At 35.6% G+C, this 27472-nt stretch overlaps 3 protein-coding genes across 7 annotated transcripts in view; 2 read left to right on the forward strand and 1 right to left on the reverse strand.

Moving 5' to 3' along the window:
* Positions 1-27472, forward strand: part of LOC144840072 (corticotropin-releasing factor receptor 1-like) — a 347896-nt gene that overhangs the window by 276869 nt on the left and 43555 nt on the right. The gene's annotated exons all lie outside the window — the stretch shown is intronic.
* LOC144841323 (phenolphthiocerol/phthiocerol polyketide synthase subunit C-like) lies at positions 396-14204 on the reverse strand. The gene is made up of 5 exons (XM_078697618.1): positions 14170-14204; positions 13343-13665; positions 6322-7778; positions 6116-6212; positions 396-5844 (listed from the first exon to the last, which is right to left on the reverse strand). The coding sequence occupies exons 2-5, from the start codon at positions 13647-13649 to the stop codon at positions 401-403; spliced, it is 7305 nt and encodes a 2434-aa protein (XP_078553744.1). The 5' UTR covers positions 13650-13665; positions 14170-14204; the 3' UTR covers positions 396-400.
* LOC144840065 (patched domain-containing protein 3-like) lies at positions 22298-27192 on the forward strand. Its single transcript, XM_078695727.1, has 2 exons — positions 22298-23321; positions 24647-27192. The coding sequence occupies exons 1-2, from the start codon at positions 22361-22363 to the stop codon at positions 26284-26286; spliced, it is 2601 nt and encodes an 866-aa protein (XP_078551853.1). The 5' UTR covers positions 22298-22360; the 3' UTR covers positions 26287-27192.

Below are 27472 nucleotides of genomic sequence, written 5' to 3' on the forward strand. Positions count from 1 at the left end.
AACAGAAGAATATTACTAAACTAATTAGAACAAACAATACTCAACCCAAGATTTTTAAAAGAAAAAAAAGACAATCAAAATATTCATTGGAAGTTATTTACATATAAGAATTTCCTTAATGCCGAGTCTAAATAACTTAACTAAATGTCGGGTAATAAGTCAACCGTTTAAAATAAATCTTGTCTTTATATACAATATAATTGAGTCATGATTGTTTAATAACGTCAATAAATAATCATTTCAAAGAAATGTTATTGTTAAAATTAAATTTTACACTATTTAAACAAACTGATATTGGTTGGTTTTCAGATGATTATCAGAAATGGAAATCGGCATATTTTTGTAGGTGTGCAATCTGCCTTTAGTTGAAATAAGTTGTATTCAATGATAAGAAAGTTGATTACTGGAATGTATCTTTAAGAGCTTTTTGAATATCTCTGAAAAATGCTCTCTTTCTAATGTGCATGTGACCTCCTGGTACCATTATTTTTTTGAAATGATGATTTTCATCAATTTCATGACACCATGCATCTAATGAGTTGGGAGGAATAAACCGATCCGACTTGGCTCCAAACACAGTCATGCCGCATTGAAGTTTTATACTATGTGTGTAATTGTACTTTTGACAGATTTTAAAGCCAGCATTGAAGCAAGGGATAAGGCGTCTCATCACGTCAGGATTTCTCAACACGTCATCATCAACAAAAGAAAGCGTTGGAGATTTGTTGGTTACTGGGATATTGTTGTTGATATCTTGTTCAATTTGTTTTAATATAACTGGCCCTTTTGAAAGCTCTATTGCGTTAGGATAGTCCAGCGTGGGTGCATACCAAGAACTAATAATCATATGAGCCGGCTGTAAACCCATAGTTTTTAGAAGGTGAGCAACCTCAAATGCGATGAGTCCACCAATACTATGACCAAACAATATAAACCTGCCTGGCAAAAGTCGTGGTGCTAGGTTCTCCGTTAATTTACTCACAATTTCTTCAAGATTTTGAAGAGGTTTCTCATTATGACGTCCTTCCCATCCGGGTAATTGTGCCATGATTAACTGCACATTATTCTTACTCAGTTTTTCCTGCCACCATGCATATACAGACGGTCCTCCGCCATTTGGCGGGAAACAAATTAGCTGGATAATAGGAGACATAGTCATCTCATCCATTATATACCAAGCCTTCCAAGACGTGTCTTCCTCACTTTTCTCTTCGCTGTTTTGTTGACCTCTAACCTCATTCTTGTCTAATATTTTTCTATAGATTGAAATAGACAAACTTTGCATTGTCGCGTTTGCATTAATCAATTCCATAGATGGGAATGGAACAAAAAAAGTTCTTTGGATGTCTCCGCTCAATTCAGTTGCAGTCAATGAATCTACTCCGAGTGAAGATGGTGAGGAGTTTGGAGAAATATCACCAGTTAAGCCAATACGTTTGGAGATGAAACTACACAGTTGCTGGAAAATATAAAGTTTAGCTTCGTCTGGTTTTAAATGCATAATGTCACATGCATTCTCGTTTTGACCCAGGGATCTTGTAGAAGAAAATCCTAGCATCATTGAACTTGCTTCATAGTCGTGATGTTTTAGAATACCTCGGTATTCCATAATAACATCATTAATTCGAAGATTTCCGGTTACCCCAATGTCAGAGGTATTGCTACTAAGCAATACATCAAGTAAATTCAATACCTGCTGTGATGTCACGCTTTCAATTCCTCTTCTTTCCCAAAACTCTATAATGCCCGATACTCTTGCGGCAAATCCAGTGTCTCCAATCACACCCGGACAGATGACTGTTGCAGGTAAACCTTGGTTTCTACGATAATGACCAAGAGATGAAAGATATGTATTAGCAGCACAATAACTTGCCTGACCTGTGTTTCCTACCAACTGAACTACAGAAGAAATCATTACAAAGTATTCCAGTTGAACATTAAACTTAATTGACGTTTGATGTAGTAGAAGAGCACCCCATGATTTGGTTGCAATTACTCTCTTCCAGCTATCTGGTTCGATACTCTCTATGAGCCTATCATCATACTGCGCAGCACAGTGGAATATTCCTCTTAAAGTTTTAGACCGATCTTTTAAAACTGTAGCAAATGCGTTTTCTATATCCGATCTGTTTGTAATGTCTGTCCTAATGTGCAATATTTCGATTCCTCGATCTGTAAGACTTCTTAATATTTTCTCCGATTCAAAACTTGGCACAGATCGACTTAAGATGGCAATGTGTCCAGCTCCATTATCCACTAGCCATTCAACAAGACGGAGTCCGAATCCAGTCGTACCACCAGTTACAATATAATAATTGCGCATGCTTAATCTAGTCTCTCTTCCCGAAAAGTCATAATTTACACGAACGGATTCGTGGTTTTCAACTGAAAATATAACATCATCAAATGCATACTTATCTCGGGTGTTTACTTCCTTAAGTAGCTTGATATGTGGACTCTTTATATATTTCTGTGCTGATGGCGGTTCCTTAAACAGATTCAATAAGGAGTTGAAAGTAGACTTCATCTTGTGAAACTGACAAAGCAATGGTAATGTGTAGCTATTGACCACAACCCTTATATTTCTAGGAAGACCAAGGTTATCAGTAACTGGGATGTCTTCCTTAGACTTCAGTATTTCAACTTTTGCAAACGTTGTCAATCTGTCCTTTAATCCTTCATTAACCTTGATTAATTCTCTTATGCACTGTATATATCCTATCACACAGCCCACACTGTGTCCATTCAAGACGGACATTACGTCTGTACTTTCAATGAATCTCGGAAAAGCATCTGAAGCCAAGCTATGCTTCTCGGGAAAATGTTTTATGACAATCAAAACATTGTGACCCATTTTTTCAGCCATGTGTGCAACAGCTAAGCACTGTTTATCCTCAGTAGAATCTATGCAAACAAGCGTCGCGCCATCTGGTTTCAGATCACGAATAGTAAGAAATGGAACAGTGTATGACGAGACAATATCAATTACATGTGAAGGTGGAAGGTTTGTCTCTAGTTCTAACAGTTCATTGTTGTTGCACTGTATTGTAGACTTCATTTCGTTTGAAGAACAAACACCAATCACCAACGAGGACTTTTCTGAATTTCCACAAAACAGTACAATCGGCTTTACCTCTTGAGAAGAACCTTGAGTTTCAGATGAAAGCAGTTGGAAAGATTCAATATTAACAGTTGTCAATGTGGCAGAGTTGGTTTCTTCATAATCAGAAATGAACTTTGTCAGCAACAATCTCCCAGTTTCAAAACTTTGTCGAACGTTAAATTTCCACTTAGATGATGACTGTTTACAGGGAAAGTGATAACTATCACGTATACACAACCGATACACATACACGTTGAAATCCGTTGGCGATGACTCGTTCTTACGTAATGCAATAATTATCTCATCATTGTCACTGCCCCAGATGTATTTCAATAACCAATCCGCCGTTGTAATATTGATAATTCCTGATGGAATATCTAAAATAGAGAGCTTGAAATCAAGATTTTCTTGTACCGCACAAATACCAAAACCATAAGCTGAAGCCTGGCATGGATCAACTACGTCATCATGTGTGACATAAAACCCATCTCGTGTAATCAGCCATATTTTCGGATCTATGTTTTTCTGGGTTGATAAAGCTTTATAGTGATTGATACACATTTCTGCAATGCTAGATTGCAGTTCCAAAAAGTTTTTCCTGGAAAGTTTGTCGTGGTTTCTCTTGTCACCCGGTTTAATTGTGATTATAATATGTAACAATGGTTTATTACCACCCATAGTTAATTGCTCTTCTTGAACATCACCTCCATTGTAAATACCACACTCAAGTCCAGCTGAAGTCAAGTGGTTCTCGAGATGCAATGACAACTCCTTGTCATTTCCTGTTATTAAGGTATAACCCGTTGGATCGAATGATTTCATGCCCATGTCGATAGGCACCCATTCCTTATTCCATATTTTAATATTGCTGTCTTCACTACGACCAGCCACTGATCCAAAACGGATTTTTGAAAACATAGCAATGACCTCGAAGGTGTCTGCAATAGCAACAGAAACATCAGCATAAACGTCTGCTCCGCCGTCGCTCATTAATTTAAAATGAAGATATACACTTTCTGGGAATATGCCCTTTTTAAAGCAACTCCTTTCAATAGATCTGGGAACACGACCTTCGGGCTTTGCTGTGGGATTTATAATTGTATTTTGTAGACGTTCAAGGCCTGCCATAGCTTGCAGGATACCATCTAGTAAAGCTGGATGGATATAGAATCGACTGGACTGTGCAGCAACAGTATCCGGTGCTCTGATATAGAAAAGTGCCTCGTCGGCCAGTTTGTTGTAGTTTACCATCTCGATACACATGAAACTTTCACCAAGATTAAAACCGACTTGCTTTTTGAAGGCATAAAAACCAGTTTGATCGAGTTCTTCATGACATCTATTTCTTATTTCGCTTACAGGAAGGTACGTCATATTAGTTAGACATATATCATGACCAGACACAACATGCGTGTTAATCAATGTCATCGTTGTGTGCCTTGTCCATTTATTTTCTATTGTATTGAGTGAGCAAAATCTGAATGTTGCTGTGCCTTCAGTTTCCAATTCGGTTGTTGTTTCAACGGTTGTCCCTTCATCAGAAACAAACATAAAACGGTCGAAACGCATATCTTTTATAATTACTTGAAGTGAATCGGAAAAAACTCTCTGATGCGCCGCTATTGCTGTTTCTATAAACCCAGCAGCCGGAAACACTACACTACCTTGAACCACGTGATCGGCAATCCATGGTTCCTCGTGGGTTCCAATAGTTCCTTTCCAAACCTGAAAGCCTTCGTTTAAAGAGAAGTTAGCTGAAGTGTCTGGTTTTCCTAAAAGAGGATGGAAAGAGTTTGGATACCGCATGATCTCATTCCTTGAAGATGTTGCTGCTGAACACTCGGTACGTTGCCATGGATACAATGGCAAGGATTCTACCTCACACTTAGATCCTAGAAAGCTTGGTGTCATATCAATCGGATAGCCCCGTACAAACATCTGGGCCAATGATAAATTAAAGTTGAGATTATCATTGGAAGAGTTATTTACATCACGTGGTCGTTTAAGGGAATGAGTGATAAAGTGAACCATTGGGTTGCTCGATTTCGAGGCTACAATGTCTTTAATTGCTGGTGACAGGGCTGGATGAGCTCCTATTTCTAAAAAGCTATTGTAACCGTCCTTTAGTATGGCATCTACGGCGTCTCTAAAACGCACTTTCTGGCGAATATTACTCCACCAGTAAGCAGGATCATTAGCCTCTTGTAGAGTAACGTAACGGTTAGTTACAGTTGACATCATTGGAATAACTGGTCTATGGTTAGTGGAAAACGTTTTCTTCTTTAGAAAACGTGTCTTCTTCAGAAATTCTTCCTTTAAACCTTCCTGGTGACGACTGTGAAAAGCATTATTAACCCTTAGTAATTTTGTCATAATACCATCTTCATTCAGCTGTGATGCAAATTCATTGATTAGCTCTGCTTTACCTGACAATACAATTTGCGTAGGGCTGTTTACAGCTGCCACGTCTATACATCTGGGAGTAGACTCCAGCTTACTTTTGACAACATCTACGTCATGAAGAACTGCAGCCATTGTCCCAGAACCACTTGTTTTCCTGAGAAGATGTCCTCGTTTATAGATTACTTTAACTGCATTTTCCATAGAAAGAAGTCCCGCTGCGTAAGCTGCTGCTACTTCTCCGACGCTGTGACCGATTATGGCACTTGGAGTTACTCCATAAAGCTTGTATAGTTCCACTAATCCAATTTGTACGCTACAAATGCAGACTTGTGACATTTCTGTTGAAGACAAACAACAATATAATATTAAGAACAGATGTTTCTAATTGAAGTTCGAGTGTCAGTGGATAAACTATTCTGGTCTCAATTAATGGTATTCTATACGACATTAGCATTTCAGCATCATTTTATTACAAAACATAATCTTGATGTTTAAATATGCAACATTTGTAATACTGCAATATTTTGCGAAAATGTTTAACAGTCATTTCTACAAGAATGTATTCATGATAGATGTCATCGATTAACTCAGAATAAGAACGTTGTAAACCTGTATCGTTGCTTATCCTGTTTTTATCAGTTTCTTCTGTCAATATCTGAATAAGCGACCATCTTCCTCCAATCTTTCCAAGGTAACTATCAATTCTCTATTATTAAAACAAAGAAGTGTTTTATAATTATTCTTAATCAAAAATATTCTATAGTAATTTTAACAGTAATATTCTAGGTTTAACGTTGTTTCGTATTTGTAATTACCTGCATGGTTTTTTGGAAGATTGGTTGTGTGTTCATTAACTCTCTAGCCATGCCCCACCACTGAGTGCCCATGCCAGAAAAAACAAAAACTAGTCTCATTATAACATTGCCCTCTGGTGCCTTTCCTTCGATTAAAGTATTGACGTTTTCTCCGTTTACTTTTCTTTGCAGTATATTCACAAATTCTTCTCTGGTCTTGGCTAAAAGAACTGCTCTAAAAACATGATTATGTGTTCTCAGGTTTGCAGTATATAACGTATTTTTTAGAGAAACCAAACTTTGTGAAATAAAGTTCCCATAGTCGATAAACTTTTGTTTAAGAGCTTCTGATGTCGATGCTGAAAGCATTAACATATTTGATTTCTCAGAATTTGATGAATCACCATTCGTTACCTCGCAATGATTTTGCATTGTAGATGGCGCTGCTTCAAAAACAACATGTGCGTTAGCACCTCCGAATCCAAACGAACTGCAACCTGCGAGATATTTTGAATCAGCAGGCCAAGGGATGCTTGTTGAAGGAACGGTCATTTTGAGGTCTTCGAAATTAATGCTTGGGTTACCGCGTTGGAAATGCACAACACCAGGAATTTCACGATGATACAGTAACAATGCTGTTTTAATAACTCCAGCTATTCCAGCAGCACCTTCTGCATGTCCTACGTTTGATTTTACAGAACCAATATACAAAGGTGGTGCATCATCTGAACGTTGTTTGCTCATAGCTTCACCGATGGCGTTAGCTTCAGTCTTGTCGCCTACCCTAGTACCTGTACCATGAGCTTCGATATAAGCAACATCACGTGGGTCTACTTTCGCTGCTGAACATGCTTTGTGCACAAGATCAATCTGAGCATCGAAACTTGGGTTTGCAATACCTGGCGTTCGTCCATCATTTGTTAGAGCGCCACCCCTTATAACTGCGTAAATTCGATCATTATCTGCTATTGCTCTTTTAAGTGGCTTTAGAAGTACTGATCCTACACCTTCACTTCGGCTGTAACCGTCAGCTGACTCATCAAAACTTTTACATTGGCCATCAGGAGAAAGCATACCAGCTTGACAAAACCCAATTGTAACAGATGGTGTAAGTATGATATTTACTCCACCAGCAATTGCTGTATCACAGACGCCTCCTCTTAGAGCATCACATGCAACTTGTACAGCATAGAGAGATGACGAACAAGCAGTGTCGATGGAAAAGCTTGGTCCTCTTAAATCAAACTCGTACGAAATACGATTGGAAATCATGCAAGAGTTGGTTCCTGAATTTGTGTATTGACCGATGTTACTAAAGGGTAAGCCGGTCAGGGCCAAATACTCATTAGCCGTTACTCCCATATACACACCAGTGTTAGAGCCACGAAGTGTCGAAGCAGGAATACCAGCATCTTCAATCGATTCCCAGACAACCTCAAGAAGAATTCGTATTTGTGGATCCATGTGTTCAGCTTCACCTACACATAAAAACAATTACATTGTAAAACATGGGTTCTACGTTATTTGTTGCTTAGTTCAGCTTATATGACCCAATTCTGCCGTAGTTTCAATAGCAGATTATATTCCCGCTTTTAGTTTTATAGACAATAAAAACTAAATACACACAAGTCACAGAAAAAACATAATAAAGCTTCATAGCAGATGCTACTACTAGTACTAGTTTCAGCTACAACTGTTACCAGTTAATTTCGACTTATAACCAATTTCACACCTACAATTATTTTTAAAATGTAGGCATAACAAGTTATTACAAGGATCCATGCATGTGACCAGGTGAATTTCAGTAAACTGGCTGTTAAATACTGTAATACACTTGTGATCTTACGAATTACAATGTTTAATTTCGCATTTATTTGTTTAGTAGGCCTAAATAATGTAATTAAAAAATAATGTAAAAGAAAAGCCACGTGGTCGTTGGTTACTTCAATTAACTTCCATTTGTTATAATAAACATTTATAGGATAATGTATGTAGGCTTTACAACTATATATTTTTATATCTTTCTAAAATTTGAAGTGTAAGTGTGTTCGTTTTTTCCACATTTTTAGCGTGTGTACACTTTAACATTTTTACTCGTTGATATAGAAAGTTGGTACAGTACGGTACATACTTTACTTAGATAATTAATTATTGATGATTAAAACGAATTTAGGTTAAACTATTTGCTCCAACCATTTCCGAATGTTGTACAAACCGTCTCACAATGGGTCAGAATCAATTTAAAGTGTGCCAAAATTGTAAATGTGGCAATCCAAACTGTTTAATATTGTATTAGGAAGAAGACATCTTGAATTATATAAATCCACTAATGATTTTAGTTAGTAAACAAATTACTAATTAAATGTTAGTGTCTTGTAACCATTGAAACTGGAAGAAACCATGACATTTTACTTTAAATGAGCAAAAACACTTTTGATAAATTCGCTGTTATTTTTTCTAGAAAAAAGCAATAGATTTGATACTGCATGGAATTTTTATCTGTTATGAACCAAATTAGGCAGTAAAAATAAAATTTCATTATTATTTTGGGGTTAAAGATAACAAAATATAGACCAACAATAATCGTTAATCTTCAAAAACTCCACTTTTACGGGTCCGAAAAACCCTTATATCCTTCAAATATTAACTTTGTTACTGCCTGTTAACCGATAATTATCTCATTAAAATCGGATATTATTATCGAAACAAATGCGATAATGTTTAACCTTTGACCTGGAGGACAAATCATTGCGTTGTGATTGTGCTCTTGGTTGTTCGGTAATAGCTGATCATGCGCAATTTGTTATTGTAGTGATTACAGATAAATTTTGTTTTGGCTACGGTGAATTCGGATAGCGAAAGCTCCGCGCGTGAATTCTCTTCATGGGCAACTTTTTCACTTTCACCTGCAAATTCGCTTGCACATGCGCCAAGGTAAAAAACTGTTTTACTAAGACGGCTTGATAAACAAGCTTAAGTTATTTTCTTAAATATTTTAGCTTAAGCAAAAATATAAGCACATATTGATAAATGCCAGCCCACTGATCGAACCGCAACTTTGTAGTCAGGCGAAAATGTGCTGTGCTTTCAATGGGAATATAATTATTCGAAGCACGACACTTTGTCCAAAAGTCTAACGCCCGAATTCTTAAACCGAACTTTAGTCGTAGTTCAAACTTCGAGTTCAAAAAGTGCTAGTTCGAGCTATTACTTTTTCGATTCATAAAAGAAGTAGTCAAAGTTTGCAGTTCGACTTAAACTTAAACCCCGTTTAAAAACCATTTTGTCGGCGATTTAGCCAGCCCCCTCGAGGACTAACAAAAATCGATCACAATTCGTCTCGATTTAGTCGAGGTTGGCCTGATTTAGTCGCTGATTTAGTTGAAGTACGGTTTATGAATTAAAATGACGTCAATTTTTAAAGTTTTAGCTCGAACTACGACTGAAGTCCTGTTTAAGAATACGGGCGTAATAATATGGGCGAAAATGATATAGTGCCGCCATCGCTAAGAGAAAAATCTAATGCGCACGCGTAAGCAAGGATGTTTCGTCTTAAGACACATTTACTGACATCTAGAGTTTAATTTTGCTCATGCGCAAACTAAAATTTACCTTAGACAATTTTTCTGCTAAGACGGTTTGATAAGCATAAGTTATTTGCCTATAAGAACACTTCGAAAGGCTATGCTAGTGCGTTTTACGTGGTATTATGTACGCTGATAATGACATCGATCTTCAGTAAGATGGGCTAGAAATATTTCAGTATAGATGTGACTTATTTGACTATCCAGAAACTATTATAAAACTCTATCGGTTGCTAAGAGTCGCTGTCATTGATACAAATAATTAAAAGTTGAGTTTACGACTTTTGTGCTCTTTCTATATTTTAAGTAATACGGATGTTTCGCAACCTTACGAATATGTATTCGTTTTCGCTATCGCATCCATACGTCACACATTTATGACACATTTGAGCAGATCCCCATTTCATATTCGTAAAGCGAATTCGTGTTGACGAATATCACCAGTCATATTCGTAACTACAAAACGAGTATAGTTTTTAATCTATGTTTTACATTTTGCATTTGTATCAGATTTATGATTATAATACTGTATAATTATAGATTTATCATTTACTAAAAGTAATTTACTAAAATGCCAGGTCAATTTTGATAAATTTGCGCAGTTTTGAAAGTTCTCACTCGTTTTGATGTTACGCTAGGCCTAGGCGGCCAAGCAACCTGCCTGCGCTTCGTTAAATTTACCGCAGTCATATTTTGGATGGCGCCCTCAATATTTCGTTGCCATGCAAAACAGATTTGTATTGGCTTACGAAAACGAATACGTGTGTGTGACGTATCCGTTTTCGTTATCGTATTGGTAGCGTTGCGAAACGACCCTAATAAATGAATAGTTACCAGAATTCTTCTTGTGCGTAGATAAAAGTTATAGCGCCGCCATCAAAACAGAAAGAAGCTAATGCGCACGCGTAAGCAAAGATTTTTCGTCTCAAGACAAAATTGGCTGCACTACATGCGCCAAGACAATTGGTTTGCTAAGACAATTGATAATAAGCTTGAGTTATTTGCTTAAGTACTTATTAAATATTTCAGCTTAAGCAAAATAATTAGCAAATATTGATAAATGAAAACCCTGATCGAACCGCAACTTTTGTTTTCAGGCGAAAATGACGTGCGACGCTGCGCTTTCAAAGGGAATATATATTCATTAACCTTTAGTGTCTTTATTTTTTTTTTCTTTCTCACATACATAAAATATTAGAATATATAAATAGAATCGCAGGAGCACGTAAACGTTAACTGTAACGCTATTTTCCAACATGCAGCGCGCAAGCTCCGCCCACTTTGTAAACAAATCGATATGCGCGTTTCATTACGAAAATTACGTGAGTCGAGTACCTTATTTCTGAAAAGTAGCATAAGAAACGTTAACCGAAGGGTATCAAATCATGGAATAATCATCATAATTCTGGAAAATAATTAAGAAAACAACTGGTAAATTTAAAGTTATGTTTTATATTAAGCCAAACAGTACGAATTGTTCAACACAATATGCTATTTAGGCAGGTTTCGCATTTTACGAATTACTGATACCGATACTGATACGTCATATGCGTATTTTGATATCCGCAGACTGTAAAAAAGTTGTTTCGCGCTTGACAACGAAATACGTGAATAGAGGGCGCTTTACTATGTACATATTATGATTGCTACTGTAGTTAGTTAGGCTATTTTTAGGCTAGGTGAAAACCTACGTCTAGTCTACGAACGACGCCGATATGAGGCAGGAAAGTTGGTTTTAATTCGATAATAGAAGGGTAGGTCTAGGCTAGAGCGGAATCATCTCAGAGGCAGCTTGAGACGCCTAGAGAACGGGGTAAAGACATAGGCTAGGCTAGCTAGGCTGATTATTCGCGCGAAAATTGAAACAGACTAGGCTAGGCGTACGACGTGGGTGGAAAGGGCTAGCTAGGGGTAAATTAGTTACAATATGTTATATATTTTCAAATCCCAATCATAATTTCGTACATTTAAAGCAAAAAGTTGATAAATATGTTAAATATTGTATCAGTATTTCTACATACGGATACAGCTGTTGATTCCCGTAAAACGCAAATACCAATTTACGGATATGAATTAGGGATCAGCTCAAAAAGTTCATAATGATGACGTATCAGTATATCGGTATCAGTAATTCGTAAATTGCGAAACCTGCCTTCACCCAAAATGCATGATTGAGCATGTGTAGCTAGGCAAATGTTTTACATGATTTGTTTTAATACAAGCGGCGTTTCTTGCTTGCGCGACACATGCGTTGCGTTATACAGTTCTTGTAAAGCACGGAATAAAAACGAACAAGTCTGTTCGCTTCAACTACGTTGTTATGCAAATGAGTAGAATGTTGACGTCATCCGTTAAAGTTAACGTTTACGTGCAAAAGCTCCCCGATGTTTCGTTTTCACGGCGCTCCACGCGGCTAATGCGCCAATCGATATGCGTGAAAACAAAACATTGACGTTCGATTTGATTTGCCGGCGCCGGACCGGAATCATGCCGGAACAGATGTGAACGACCGTTTGGCGTTAGCCAGGCTAGGTTTTAATTTAGAAAAGTTAAAAACAATGAACTAAAAAAGGTGAATCAAAATCTTAAAGAGGGCCAAACCATGTCTACTTTATCAAAATGTATGTGAAAACAAAATGTGATGTGCCCAATGGACATGATGATGTCTTATCACACCATATTGGAGCATATCACCATCATATTTGGGCTTTACAAGGACGCTTCCCTTTTTAAACGAATCTATAAAAATCAAAATGAGTTTATGCATACTATAATTACAATACAAAAATTATGACTATGTATAAGCCTAGGCAAAAAGATAATCATTTTTAACGAATTGGCGAATTGAGATGGGCAAGGTGTTCCAGAGTCGAGGAACAGTGTTGAGAAAGCTCTGTCACCTTAAGAGTTGCTTGATATAGGCTGATGAAGCAGTAGCTTTTCGCCAGATCGTAGCTGGAACATAAGGATTAATTCGGTAATCGCGCCTAACTTTTAGAATTTTTACTCGACGGTATAGAAAGTTGGGTATATTGATTTTTAAAACCTAATAAAAATCAGTATACTAATTAAGTTAAGTCAGATAATTAATTATTGACGATTGAAATGAATTTAGGTTAAATGATTTGCCCCGAATATGAGTTCTACTCTATTCGAGAACCATCTGTGGACACGACCTAGATGTTACGCGAGCGTATATTGATTAAATAAAACGTAAAAAAACTCAACCGGCATCTTTTGTAAGAAATATTTCTTGCTTGTCGTAGAAAAGTTTCAAAATGACGTCATAAACTTCGTCTAATCGAAGATTATCGACAAAATGAACGGGCTTATACGCATGCGCAGATTAATATTACCGCATCGTTTCAAATCTACTGTCCTCTATCGTCTACCCTCCCGATGCGAAAGTTCATTAATGCAAATCACATAAACATAGTCATTGATGGAAAGCGACTTACTTGGTGACATCCTGAAGAATTGTCGGTCAAACATAAACGGATCTTGCTTCAGGTAACCGCCACGTTTGGTGTACAATTTACCTTTCTTCTTTTCACCAGGAAAAAAGAAAGTTGATTTGTCGAAACGCTCAGCCGGATGAGATGTTGTACAGTCTCTCATCTCCTTCAACATACGCCACATTTCCAGTGGACCTGCTACACCATCTCCATATCTGCATCCAATCCCTACAATTGCAACCTTGTCATTTTCGTCTAGAGGGTCGACGGGCGGAAATGACGATTTGTTCATGTTTTTTCTATTATTCATGTTCACTTCTCAAAATCTTTATAAAGAAAAAAAAGGTAATACCATATGACACAAATGGAAATTAAATTCCCTAGCCGACAACATTATCGCTGACCAGTAATTTTATAATCTTGGTTTGCAAACATTTCAAGGGCGTCAAGGAGTTGGGGAGGATTTAATGTGTTCTAAAATGGTAGTTACCCAGGTTGTAGTTATCCTTCCGGGTTATTTTTTTATAATCAATGTTCTGTATATTATATAACTGAAAGCTTGGTTTATAGGACAACGCAACAACGAATCAAGTAACGGTTCGAATAAAATTGCTTGCGATTCGATTGGTCAAATTACTTTTGTTGCGTACGTAAGTAAACCACAACTATTTAGTGTATTTTGTTTAATTTAAATTTAAGAATTAAAATGTTATGCTCTCTTAGTGTATGCCCGGAGGGTATCAAGTGAGCAAGTACGACAAGCACACATAGACCTTCACGTTACTTAAAAGTAGTTTAGTAAACTAAAAAAAAATTATTCAAAAACTTACCATGGTCTTATTCCTTTGCCCTATTTTTCTTCTGTATAATACAAAGTTAAACAGCTACTTTTGTAATGTTGAGTAATGTTGACGTCATCCGTCATGTGACTAATCAAACATGAGATCGGGACCAATGAAATAAGCTAAATTACTATCGCGTTTGTTTGATTGTCAAATGGTGACTAGAGAGGTGACACTCTTGACCAATGAAATACGGAGGCCTAAAATTTGTTAGTAAAAGAATTTGAAAAATCCCCAAAGGTCGTGTTTTGCTGTTTTTTGCATATTTACGTAAATTAAATCAACAACAAAAATCCCCAAATGTTTCCCTTATACAGGCTAAGATGAAGTTGATTTTTACAAATTATGTTGATGATAATAATATTTTCAATAACATTTACCATCCGGTAGCAATGTTTTGTTATTACATATTTTGTTTTCCTGGATCGGTTTCCGATATGCAAATCAAATTAGGCCTATGTTATTACAAGTTAAACACTCTAGCACAAGAGTTTAACGGTAAACTTGTATCTCTCAAATAAACGGTAAAAGGCACCTATTTTCATTAATATGTTATATATTAAGATAGTATACTGTAAAATTATTTTCCAGAAGACAGACAATTTTAACAATATAGAGAATCATTCGAATCATAAATAAAGTTGTAAGAATCTTTGAACAAACATAATTAAAATACAGGGACTGGTAGTCCCACGAAATCTGAAAACCCCACTGATGATTGGAACAATACTTTCTCCTGATAGATCTGAGAGAATGCAATTAAAAGTTCATAAACATTAGGCCTACTACTCAGGTCAACTTTACTACCACTGTACTGGTAGTATTTTTCTTCAGAATGGTACTATAATACGGTTACACAGTTTCCAACACCGAAAATGCAGATTTAACTATGAACTCTCTGTTATCTGCCTACATTTGTATACGCGTATATTAGATTTACTAAACAACTTTTTCCGTCGCAATAAATGCGACATATTATGTATATGTTGTTAGTTACAAACTACAGTATGTAAACAAAAAAAAGGAAATCTAAGTAGGAGGTTTTAATCTTAAAAATTATCATATATTTATGATGTTGCAAAATGGAAATTTTTGGACTCCTAAGACAATTGAATTACCTGTCTCAAAATTATAAGTGGCAGCTACATGATAGCCTTCTTTAAAAAAAGGGGGAATTTCCCCATCCAGCTTCGGTCATAGATGTCATGGATCGTAAACACCGATTAACCCATGTACGACAATAAAACTGTTTGGAACAGGACAGGTCATATTACGTTCCCCAGGTGCGTTTTAACACGAACAAAGAATATTTTCAAACATAATTATAGAGAACGATTATGTTGCTTAATAGGCCTACGTATCGGTTTGTGCTTGGATATTTTAAGAACACTTCAAAACTCCCGTTTATTTATTTTATTTATTATTTTAAACATAGAACATTGTTAAATGTTTTGGGGGATTTTCACCAAAACTTACTAGGTTCGTGCGGATAATGCGAGATGTCCCCATTGTTATTATGATTCAACCATGCAAATATAATGTTGATTTTATACATTATGGAACTCAGGCTCCCGGAAATTAACTATTTTTAAAATAAGAAGCCGGCCGTGGCTTCTAATTCCTGGGGATTTCAACAGTTTTCGTTTTGATGAATCCTTTAGCTGGGGACTAGACATATAACGTCCACATAATTAGGGTGAATGGTGTAGAACCCTTGTGGGGTATGTAGCTAGTTACACGTACATGGACTTCTTACTAAGGACTTCTTTGTGATTTTAAGCGTTTTTATCCACACTCTCGTGAAAATCCAAACCTCCTTAAATGGACAAATAAAAAAATAGTGGTTAGGGTTAAGAAAGGAACAAATATACATACTACACCATACTGCCTACAATTTTAGTGGTAATTAATGGGTACTGATCGCGGGCATGAACCGATGTCGGCTAAAACCTTACGGTCGCAAGCCGTGGTAAAGGGGCATGTCTGACATAATGAAGTTTTGTCTTCTTTTTCGTTAAATAACTGGATCAATCATGACTACATTCACCACGATCTTAACGCGCATTACATATTCTTCAGTTTCTTTTTGAATATATTTATTTATATCTCGACATGATTTACAAAGGCAGTCTAGTCTGTTTTTGGTAAAATCCAAATATAATGTGTTGCTACTTGTCAATAAAAGCCTACGCTTATCAAGATTAAAAAACTATTGTTGTAGTGCATTACATGATCAAAATAGATTAATATAATATAATAGGGTATGTTCTAGTCTGATGAACTCGACAGCCTTTTGTAATGTACCAATGTGAATTTAAAAAGACATGTCTGAGTTTTGATAAATGTTCACAAATGCGGATGGCGCCTGCATTTAATACTCAAAACATTAATATCCAACGATAAAAGGCAGAGAAATGCTTTCACAAAATCTTATCAATAGAATAAATTGTGTTTCACGGTCTGTAGCTATAACGAATCACTATTATTTATTATTAGGCCTATTATTTCTATATACTTAAACTATATTTGACACCGATCACCAATATTGATTGGAACGTAGTATAATTAGGAGCATTTACTTGAAAAGAGGTACTGGTTGTGTTATATTAGGCGTCGCGATTTTAAATAAAAAGCAACCTTTACACCAATTTACGACAATGTATGATTTAAAAATAAAACTTTTAGCACATTGTGTGAAGTACTTTAGTCACATTGTATTTAACATTAATGAGTGTAAACATGATTGTTTCGTACAAAGGAAACATATTATAATACGTCGAGACACTATTTCGGGGTTTTTTAAAAATATAATCTAATAAAGACATTGTAAATTGAGTATCGCGTGCCTGTGTCTCGGAGTCAATGCCATAAGATGTATAATTATCTTTAAAATGAAGTGGGAAATCCCCTTCGTATTTAGATGAAAGCGATCTCATCATGGGGGTCTAACGCTGGTATGGAAGGCATGGTAGCGTAATTACCAGATTTATCCTACTCCTAGGAGTAGATTGCCCCATATGCGTTGAATAATAATAATATCGATCTTTTTAAAATTTAAAAGCGACTGAAATGCCTTTAAATATATATTGTCCACTTCAATAATTAATTTTTTGTTGAATATGCCATTTTAATGTCAGATAATAATTATTCATTTTAACTAAAAATTGAATCGAAAACAAAATTTAAAAAGTAATATTTTGTTGAATAATATGCCATTTTAATGTCAGATAATTGAATTTGAAAATTATTTTTCTGAAAAAACTGTAATTTTAAGTTTTAGGCCTAATTTGTTTTTTTAATATACATAAGTGATTAATTTTTAAAAACTGCGAAATAGCCTATTCAAAGTCTGTTTTTATTAATATTAATCATTTTTCATGTTTTGGGGGACAATACATCTTTAATAATATCGTATAGCTTTTCTTTTCATTTTAATTTTTAACATGTAAAAAGTATATTGGGATAATTAATTTGACTAATTATTGACGCGTTGCGGAATCCGAACTGTCACTTCAGACTTCCAACGGGAACCATATGCAGAAAACCAGGTCTATGATTATTTTAGTTATAAACAATTTAAAATATACTGTTATATATTAATATCACACGCATTTATTACCGGATGGATATTTACTACCCGCAATCTGCCACATTTTCAAGTGTTTTCTTCAATGTTTATTTATTTTATTTTACAGCATCACGACCACTATAACTACCTTTATCGGTTGATATTTTATCAATAACCTATACTACAAAGCCTCTTTCCGCGACTATTTCCCACCGCTGTTATTGCCGGATATACATCAACAAATATCATAATACTCAAGTGTTCAAATGAATTTGATGGATAAAACGAGACATACGTGCGTAAAGCTCTGTCTACACTATCAAACGAGATATACGTGCGTAAAGCTCTGTCTACACTATCAAACGAGACATACGTGCGTAAAGCTCTGTCTACACATCAAACGAGACGTACGTGCGTAAAGCTCTGTCTACACTATCAAACGAGACATACGTGCGTAAAGATCTGTCTACACTATCAAACAAGACATACGTGCGTAAAGCTCTGTCTACACTATCAAACGAGACATACGTGCGTAAAGCTCTGTCTACACTATCAAACGAGACATACGTGCGTAAAGCTCTGTCTACACTATCAAACGAGACATACGTGAGTAAAGCTCTGTCTACACATCAAACGAGACATACGTGCGTAAAGTTCTATCTACACTATCAAACGAGACATACGTGCGTAAAGCTCTGTCTACACATCAAACGAGACATACGTGCGTAAAGCTCTGTCTACACTATCAAACGAGACATACGTGCGTAAAGCTCTGTCTACACTATCAAACGAGACATACGTGCGTAAAGCTCTGTCTACACTATCAATCGAGACATACGTGCGTAAAGCTCTGTCTACACTATCAAACGAGACATACGTGCGTAAAGCTCTGTCTACACTATCAAACGAGACATACGTGCGTAAAGCTCTGTCTACACTATCAAACGAGACATACGTGCGTAAAGCTCTGTCTACACTATCAAACGAGACATACGTGCGTAAAGCTCTGTCTACACATCAAACGAGACATACGTGCGTAAAGCTCTGTCTACACATCAAACGAGACATACGTGCGTAAAGCTCTGTCTACACATCAAACGAGACATACGTGCGTAAAGCTCTGTCTACACATCAAACGAGACATACGTGCGTAAAGCTCTGTCTACACATCAAACGAGACATACGTGCGTAAAGCTGTATACACATCAAACGAGACGTACATGCGTAAAGCTCTGTCTACACATCAAACGAGACATACGTGCGTAAAGCTCTGTCTACACACACAAACTTTAGTTTTTTTATGGACATAATGCACTACATAAACTAATAACTCTCTACACGCATGCGCCTAGCCCTAATTATGAATCATAATACCGATTGTTTATAACCTACTTCCAACAATGTTCTGTTTGGTTGACATATTGTAGCCGGTTGTTTAATTGATAGGTTATCTATGAGATAATTCACATTATATCAATTGAAAGGCATAATCAAACACTCGACTCGTAATATTGTTCTTCATCAAATAATGGTTGAATGTTTTGTAATGTCAGTGACCTTTAACGATTACGTTATTGGTTATCATTCTTATTAATGTAATAATCAATTCATTGAACATTAATCTGTGATTCACTTTCCAACCTTATTGATTATTAATATTATTCTGTTGCTGATACCGTTTTATTTTTCTCACTTCTTTTAAATATTAGGTCTATACGACTCTGTCACTGATTCTTATACCAAGGATTTGGATTTCCAAAGAAAGGCAACGAATGGTAATGAATTGCGACATGATAGTAATTATTCTTATCTTCTTCTTATTATTATAATACAATTTTCGCAGGGAACATATCCCATCCACATTGATAGTAAAGTTCGGTTTCGGAAAAATCTAAGATTCAAATTTGTCTTATTTTATAAAGGCCTATATCAGTATATTTATTGTTTGCCAGTGTCTAGTATACTTTACAAGTTAATTTATTGTTGCGTATACCCTATTTAATACGTTATACTGTAATATGCTTATATCTACATATTTCTTATTCATTTTCCACTAAGACTATACTAGAGATTATGTAAACAAAGGGTAGGCCTATATGTATGTATGTATATTAATCAATGTATGTATTAACTTTATTCATTGTAGGCCTACATTTTACTTGCTGTATTTTCTAATTGGACCTACAATTACAGAAGTGTCTTTTTTTAAATGTGAACTTTTTATGACTAATAACACAACGTCATTTGTATTAGTTATTCGATTAAAATACATTTGGCATTGTGCATTTATTTAGATTTTTTTATATTTTCTTTCCTGAATCTCCATAACATAACAATTCGTTATAAAAGCTTGAGGTGAACTAAGGTTATTTGAAATTAAGATTATACGCCATAAAATATTATTTACATCACGTAAGCCTATCGTAAAAGATTATGTATTTAAACTATATTCCTTTACATTTATGACATACACAACAAATTTACATTAAGTGGTCTGGTGGTATATAATGCAAATAAACAACCGTATGGTATATGTGTAATCAACTTCAATCAACAACAGAAGAAGAAGACACATTGAGTCACATTGGGTTTAAGAAGGCAGACAAACTTGTTTTTTATTCTCACCTTAAACAAGAAATATTTCTTACAAAAAACGCCGCTCGACATTTTAAAATTATTCACTGTTCTTTCATCAGATATATTAAATGATTAATTATTAAAAAGATGTCCTTTAATCACAAAAATACATACAAATCAAAGATAGTTCTTTAATTGTGAATCACATGCCCATTTTTTCACTAGTTAATTGTATACTATAAATACAATTTTTACAAATTTATGGAAAATATGTTTTTGTTACCATGGAAACGTGTAACAAAATAAAAATATGTTGGTTAATCGCAAAAATATACAAAATCTAACATAGCTATTTAATTATAAATCACATCATGCCCATTTTTTTCACCAGTTAATTGTATAATAAATACACAATTGTCAATCGAAATGTTTATTAAAAATATGTTTTTGTTACCATAGAAATATGTAAAAAATAAAAATATGTTGAATCGTAAAAATTATTTGCACGATCAATTTTCTTTTCAAACTGTCGAAATTACATCATGTGTTCATTGAAGAATTTGATTTAGAGAGACCTGTAGTGTGCTGTGCCTGTGTGTGTGTGACCATAACATGTATAGGCATACAACCATAGTCAATTGACTAAAGTACCCCTATAGAAACAACGTGACTTCACGGTGGTAAAGTGAGAAATTCTTCTCCACAGTCTGTTGATTCCGTCAACCAATCAAAGGGCGAGAACCCAAAATCGTTCAACCGTGAGCCCTCATAGACTCTTTTTTCCCAGACGTTTTTTGGATCCAGCAGCTGGGACCTATAAATTATAATCGAGTTTACAAATTCGCAAAACTGTCGGCCTTAGATACTATAGCTACCGCGATGAAAAAGCTTCTTAATGAATATATCCTCTTGGGACATAGCTGGCTAAAGCCGCAGCACGAAAAACAACAATATTTATATATACACTGTCACTGATCTTTATACAAAGGATATGCACTTCTGGAGAAAAGGCAATGTTAAAAAATGTTCAAATTGTTCTTATTTCAGAGAGGCTTATCTATACACCTAACTATATATTGTTTTTCGCCAGTGACTATATTATTTTACTCAAACTGTCACCAATTTCGTTTTGTGTGTGTGTAGCCTCTATTTAATACTCAGTTTGTAACGATAGATAGTATTTAATTACTAGTACTCAATTTGTATTAGTTATTTGATAAAAAATACATTTAGCATTGTGCATTTTATATTATTTCCTTAATCGAATTACGAGTTTTACCTTACCATCGTTCTAACGGCTTGAGGTGAACTAAGGTTAATTGAAATTAAGATACGCCATAAATATTATTTACATCACGTAAGCCTATCATAAACCTTATGTTTTATACTCTCCTTTAAATTATGACATACACTACAAATTTACATTTCTAACGAAGTGATCTGATTATATGTAAATAAACATTCGTAATATCAAAACAAAATCTATGGTATATGTAGGCTTAATAAAAAAAAAGAGACAAAACTTAATTTCAGAAGGTTCAAAATTAAGATAAACAAAATAGTTGTTTATCGCCACCTTAAAACAAAAATATAATAATATTCACGAAACAAAAACAAAAAGCCATTCAAGGAAGTAATTTTGCAAATTAAATAAAAATATTGGAAGCATCACGGTATGCTAACTGAAAATGAAATGGTTTGAAACAGTGTCAGATTACCTATATGAATTAACTATAGTCTTATGTTAAAATATTATAATGATATATTTGTAAAAGGCCTTGACAATATTATAATTGCCTCAGCAAATATGAACTATTGTTTTTTGTTTTATTGGAGAATGATGTACATTATGTTTTGGACTCTTGCCAAGCAATAATACTGTAAGGGATTTTCCCATTTAATTTAGTCGGTATGCTACCTAACGTCATAATAATGGGAGTGTTTATTGCTATTCGCTTATCGCGTCACGAAACTGGGTAGGCTAGGCCTAGTAGGAAGGAACTGATCGTATTCATTTTGCAATACATCATCAAGATGGTTCACCTTGATTGCATAGAAAAACGACTTGTTTCATTTTATAAACGCTATGGCAAATTCATTTCTCGTCATCCCATCCCGTTTTTAATCGTACCCGTGTCAATTACTATCGCATTGGGATGCGGAATGATATATCTCGAAAAACAGACAGATGTGGAAGAGTTGTTTACGCCTACAAACGGACGAGCTAAGGACGAGCGTGATGTGGTTGAAGATGTCTTTATTCATGATAACAACGTAACTGTTAACCGCCTGACAACGCTAGGCCGATACGGAAGAATGATAATAGTGGCAAAAGACGGAGGTAATGTAATCAAAGAAGACATTATATCAGAGGTGCACACGTTAATTGAAATTGTGCACAACATTTCAGTAACCGACTCGCAGGGTATGGTAAAGTTTGATGATATCTGTCTGCAGTGGTTAGGAGAATGTCAAACGGATGGCTTTGTTTACACCTTTCCTAAAGATTCTTCTATGAGAGAAAAAAACGTCACCTATCCCGTATATGAAGATGTGTTTATCGGTAGCTCATTTGGTGGTGTTGAGCTTAAAGGCAACAAAGATGTTATTAACACAGCCGCCGCAATCCAGTTAATCTTTTACCTCCGCATAGATGACGTAACTGCCGACAAATGGGAAGACGCATTCCTGGAAACTTTAGAGTCTTATGATGGAAACTTGGTTGAAGTTTACCGATACACATCGCGTTCTCTCGAACTTGAACTCGAACACGCTAGCGATTCGGTATTTACTTCATTCACAATTGCTTTTACGGTTATTATCAACTTTGCAATCTGGTCCAGCATTCGTCTGGATAACGTTCAGAACAAACCATGGTTGGCATTGATGGGTGTTGTGTCTGCGGGCTTTGCAGTAGTTTCAGCGTTTGGTTTTCTCATGTATTGCGGAGTGCCGTTCATTGATATTGTTGCCACCACGCCAATTCTCATTCTAAGTAAGTACATTTTATTTTAATCTAGTAGAGTATAGTTTACCGGTCATCATATTATAATCAATTTTGTTTCCTCTATTTTCTCATAGAAAAAATGGAATCAAATACATGTAACGTTTCAATCCGTATTATCTGTTTGTTCTGATATTTTCTTGTATATATAGTGTAACCAAACATCATCATATAGAATAGATACTGTAATTAAATATCTCCATCACTCTTTTTGATCTGTGTTTTGCTATAGGAGAATTGTAACATTTTGTATTAGTCTTTAATTGTATTGTATTTTTTTGTAATGTATTATTGAAATGAAAGATTGAACAAAAACTATTTAAAAAAATATATTATCAATAGCATGATGACATGAAAGACGTTTATAACATTTATAGCGTGATATCAAAACAAAATCTATAGTATATGTAGGCTTAAAAAAATAGACAGAAAACTTAATTTTAAGTATGGCAAAAGGTTCAGAATTAAGGTAAACAAAATAGTTGTTTATCGCCACCTTAAAACAAAAATATACTAAATATTCACGAAACAAAAACAAAAAGGAAGTAATTTTGCAAATTAAATAAAAATATTGGAAGCATCACGGTATGCTAACTGAAAATGAAATGGTTTAAAACAGTGTCAGTGACACATTACCTATACGAATTAACTATAGTCTTATGTTAAAATATTATAATGATATATTTGTAAAAGGCTTAGACAATATATTATAATTGCCTCAGCAAATATAGACTTACACAGAATTGTTCTTGTTTTTTTTTAATTTGAGAATAATGTACATTATGTTTTGGACTCTTGCCAAGCAATAACTGTTGGATTTTCCCATTTAATTTAGTCGGTATGTTAACGTACATAGATACTGTAATTAAATATATCACTCTTTTTGATCTGTGTTTTGCTATAGGAGAATTGTAACATTTTGTATTAGTCTTTAATTGTATTTTAATATGTATTATTGAAATGAAAGATTGAACAAAAAATATTTTTTAAAAATATATTATCAATAGCATGATGACAAGAAAGACGTTTATAACATTTTATAGCGACCAAAACAACATTAGTTTTCCTTGGTGGCGCGCCATAGATTTGGGCATTCTGCATCGGACGGCCGAAATTAAAGATCGGTCGTCACCTGGACCTATAGAAACCATCAAACCTGTCTCAAGGGGAGCAAGTACACATGCCCAAATATCTCAGCATGCGCGCACTGAATTAACATGACGTAATTTGGTTGTTTTTGAAAGTTGACAAATCACAATCATAGACAATTAGCCGTACTATTCATTAACATTATAAACTGGTATTTCTATTTATAGGTATTGGTGTAGATGATATGTTTATCATGATAGCATCATGGAGAAAGACGAATATTAGGGGGAAAGTTGAAGAACGTATGGGTGAAGCCATGTCTGAGGCCGCTCTATCCATAACCATCACTAGTGTCACGGACGCTCTTGCATTTGGTGTCGGCGTTTTAGCGGTATTTCCATCCGTACGAATTTTCTGCGCATACACGGGACTGGCCGTTTTGTTTGATTACTTATACCAGGTAACTTTCTTTGCAGCATGTATGGCAATTAGCGGGAAACGAGAAAGAGCAAATCGACATTATGGTACGTGTTTAAGGGTTAAACCAGAGGATGACTCTCCGAACAAGTGCTATGCTATCTGTTGCTCTGGAGGTCCATCTCGGAAAACAAGTGGCAAGACAAGAGAAGAATCCCCTCATGCCGTCATGATTTTTTTCAGAGATTTCTTCGGTCCATTCATCACTCATTCAGTTACTAAGGCTGCTGTGATTATCACTTATCTAGCTTACGTTGGAGTGTCAATATGGGGGATCTTAAATCTTCAGCAGGGCCTACAACTACAGAATCTGGCATTGGATGACTCCTACGTAAAACCATTTTATGACTTAGAAGAACAACATTTCAAAACGTATGGACCAGTTGTGTTTGTGGTATTCCCAGAAGAACTGAATAGTTTGGAAACTGCTGTTAACGAAGACCTTTTGAGTACGCTCGCAGTTTTTGAGAATTCAGAATATACATACGAAGACAACTTGACGGATTGCTGGCTGAGAAGTTTCATCGGATACCTTAATGTTCGAAACATATCTGACGATAGCGACACTGACACACTATTACATGTCTTAAGGTACGAATTCCTTGCGAATCCTTCATTCGAGCATTTTTCTTTAGACGTCACGTTTGGAGACGATGGGGTTATCATCGCATCAAGATGCCTAGTAATAACTAAAGACATCAACACAACGAATAGGGAACGAGATATGATGTCCGATATGCGTGACAAGGCCGACCAATCAAAGTACGACATCACAGTATATCATCCAGCTTTTATTTTCTTCGATCAGTACACAGCAGTCTTACCAAACACACTTCAAAATCTTGGTATTGCTCTAGCTTCAATGATGCTGGTATCTTTGATCTTCATCCCTCAACCGATTTGTTCTGTGTGGGTAGTGTTGTGTATCCTATCTATAGAGACAGGGGTAGTTGGGTTTATGAGCCACTGGGATGTCAACTTGGACTCCATCTCTATGATTAATATCATTCTATGCATTGGGTTCAGTGTAGATTTTTCAGCCCACATTGCTTACACGTTCACAGTTTCAGATGGTGTTTCGAAAAATGCCCGAATCATTATAGCTCTATTTACATTGGGCATGCCGATTCTCCAAGGAGCTCTATCCACTCTGTTTGGAATATCTGTGCTTTCAATGTCCAATGGTTACATATTCCGTACGTTTTTTAAGACTTTGTTTTTAGTTATTGTTTTTGGTTTACTCCATAGTATGTTTTTCCTCCCAGTTCTGTTAACATTCCTTGGGGGTAGTGCAAAGAGTGGTGCTGTGGCTGACACCGTGCCAAACGAAAGTTCAACAGAAAAATCATCTAACATGCACATTAACCATGCTTATAATACTCGTGAGTAACGAAACATTTCAAATGTGTGAAGCTTTTTACCTTGATCAAATTATGTTTTAAGTAATATAGAAATATTACTAACTAGAGGGTACTCTGAGAGTACAAACCTCCGCCTACTGTAAAATTCCCCTACATAAAATGTTCCCGGAAAATATATATATTTTTTAAACATTTTTTTGTATTAGTTGTAAGTGTAAATAGGCTAACTTCACACTACAAAGTTGTGGATGAAAGTTTAATGGTTATGTATCCATCCTCTCACAGTTGAGATCGCTGGTTCAAGTCCCGCTGAGGTTTTTTTTACTTTTACTTTTTTTTATTTATTTATTTTTTTTTGGACCTTGATCTTTGACCCTGACCCTTCAAAATTTAAACACAATTATATGATGAGTCATTGGTCATTGTGGCTAAGTTTGGTGAGAATCGGATAAAAACTGTGGTCTCTAGGCAGTAAAATAGTTTTTTTGTTAGTTTGACCTTGACCTATGACCTTTTCCCCTCACAATCGAACCCACACACACAAACATACAGGGGTGGAAATATAATCTTCTTGGCGGAGGTAATTAGTAAAGCTTGGTTCCCACTAGGACGCAACGGAAGGACGTACGCGCAACGTAAGCGAGTTGACCAATCACAATCGATGAACTATTCAAACTGTCGCTTGTCATTGGTCAACTCTCTTGCGTTGCGTCTACGTCCTTGCGTTGCGTTCTAGTGGGAACCAAGCATTAGCTAGCATCACAATATTTACACTGCATGCATATAACGCAATGCTATAACTGTATAGGCTACTAAAGACCTATATTTTTATTTGCTTGCTTTTTAACTATTACGTTTTACAATTAGGCTACTGTATATAAATGCTGTTTCATTGATACAATATATTATATTGATTTGTAAATAAATTTTTAAAAAAAGAAGTAAGTTTGTTTTTTCTGTTCACTGTTGGTCTTGAGGTTTATTTTGCGTACGCGATAAGATTTTGTTTTCGTACCAAAAAGCTGACAAAAGTAATAGCACGCGATCGTTTAACTCTTTTTAACCAAACGCCAGGTGACCCCACACATGATGTCCAATCACATGACAAGCAGCTGTGTGTCTGTAGCAGTGATATATAGCTGAAGGCTGGATGGCAAACTATAATGTTATCGCAGTTCAAAAAGTGATTCTCCATCTAGAGGGAACGATGGTGGC

Source organism: Antedon bifida, chromosome 4, assembly GCF_963402885.1.
Source record: "Antedon bifida chromosome 4, ecAntBifi1.1, whole genome shotgun sequence".
NCBI lineage: Eukaryota > Metazoa > Echinodermata > Crinoidea > Comatulida > Antedonidae > Antedon > Antedon bifida.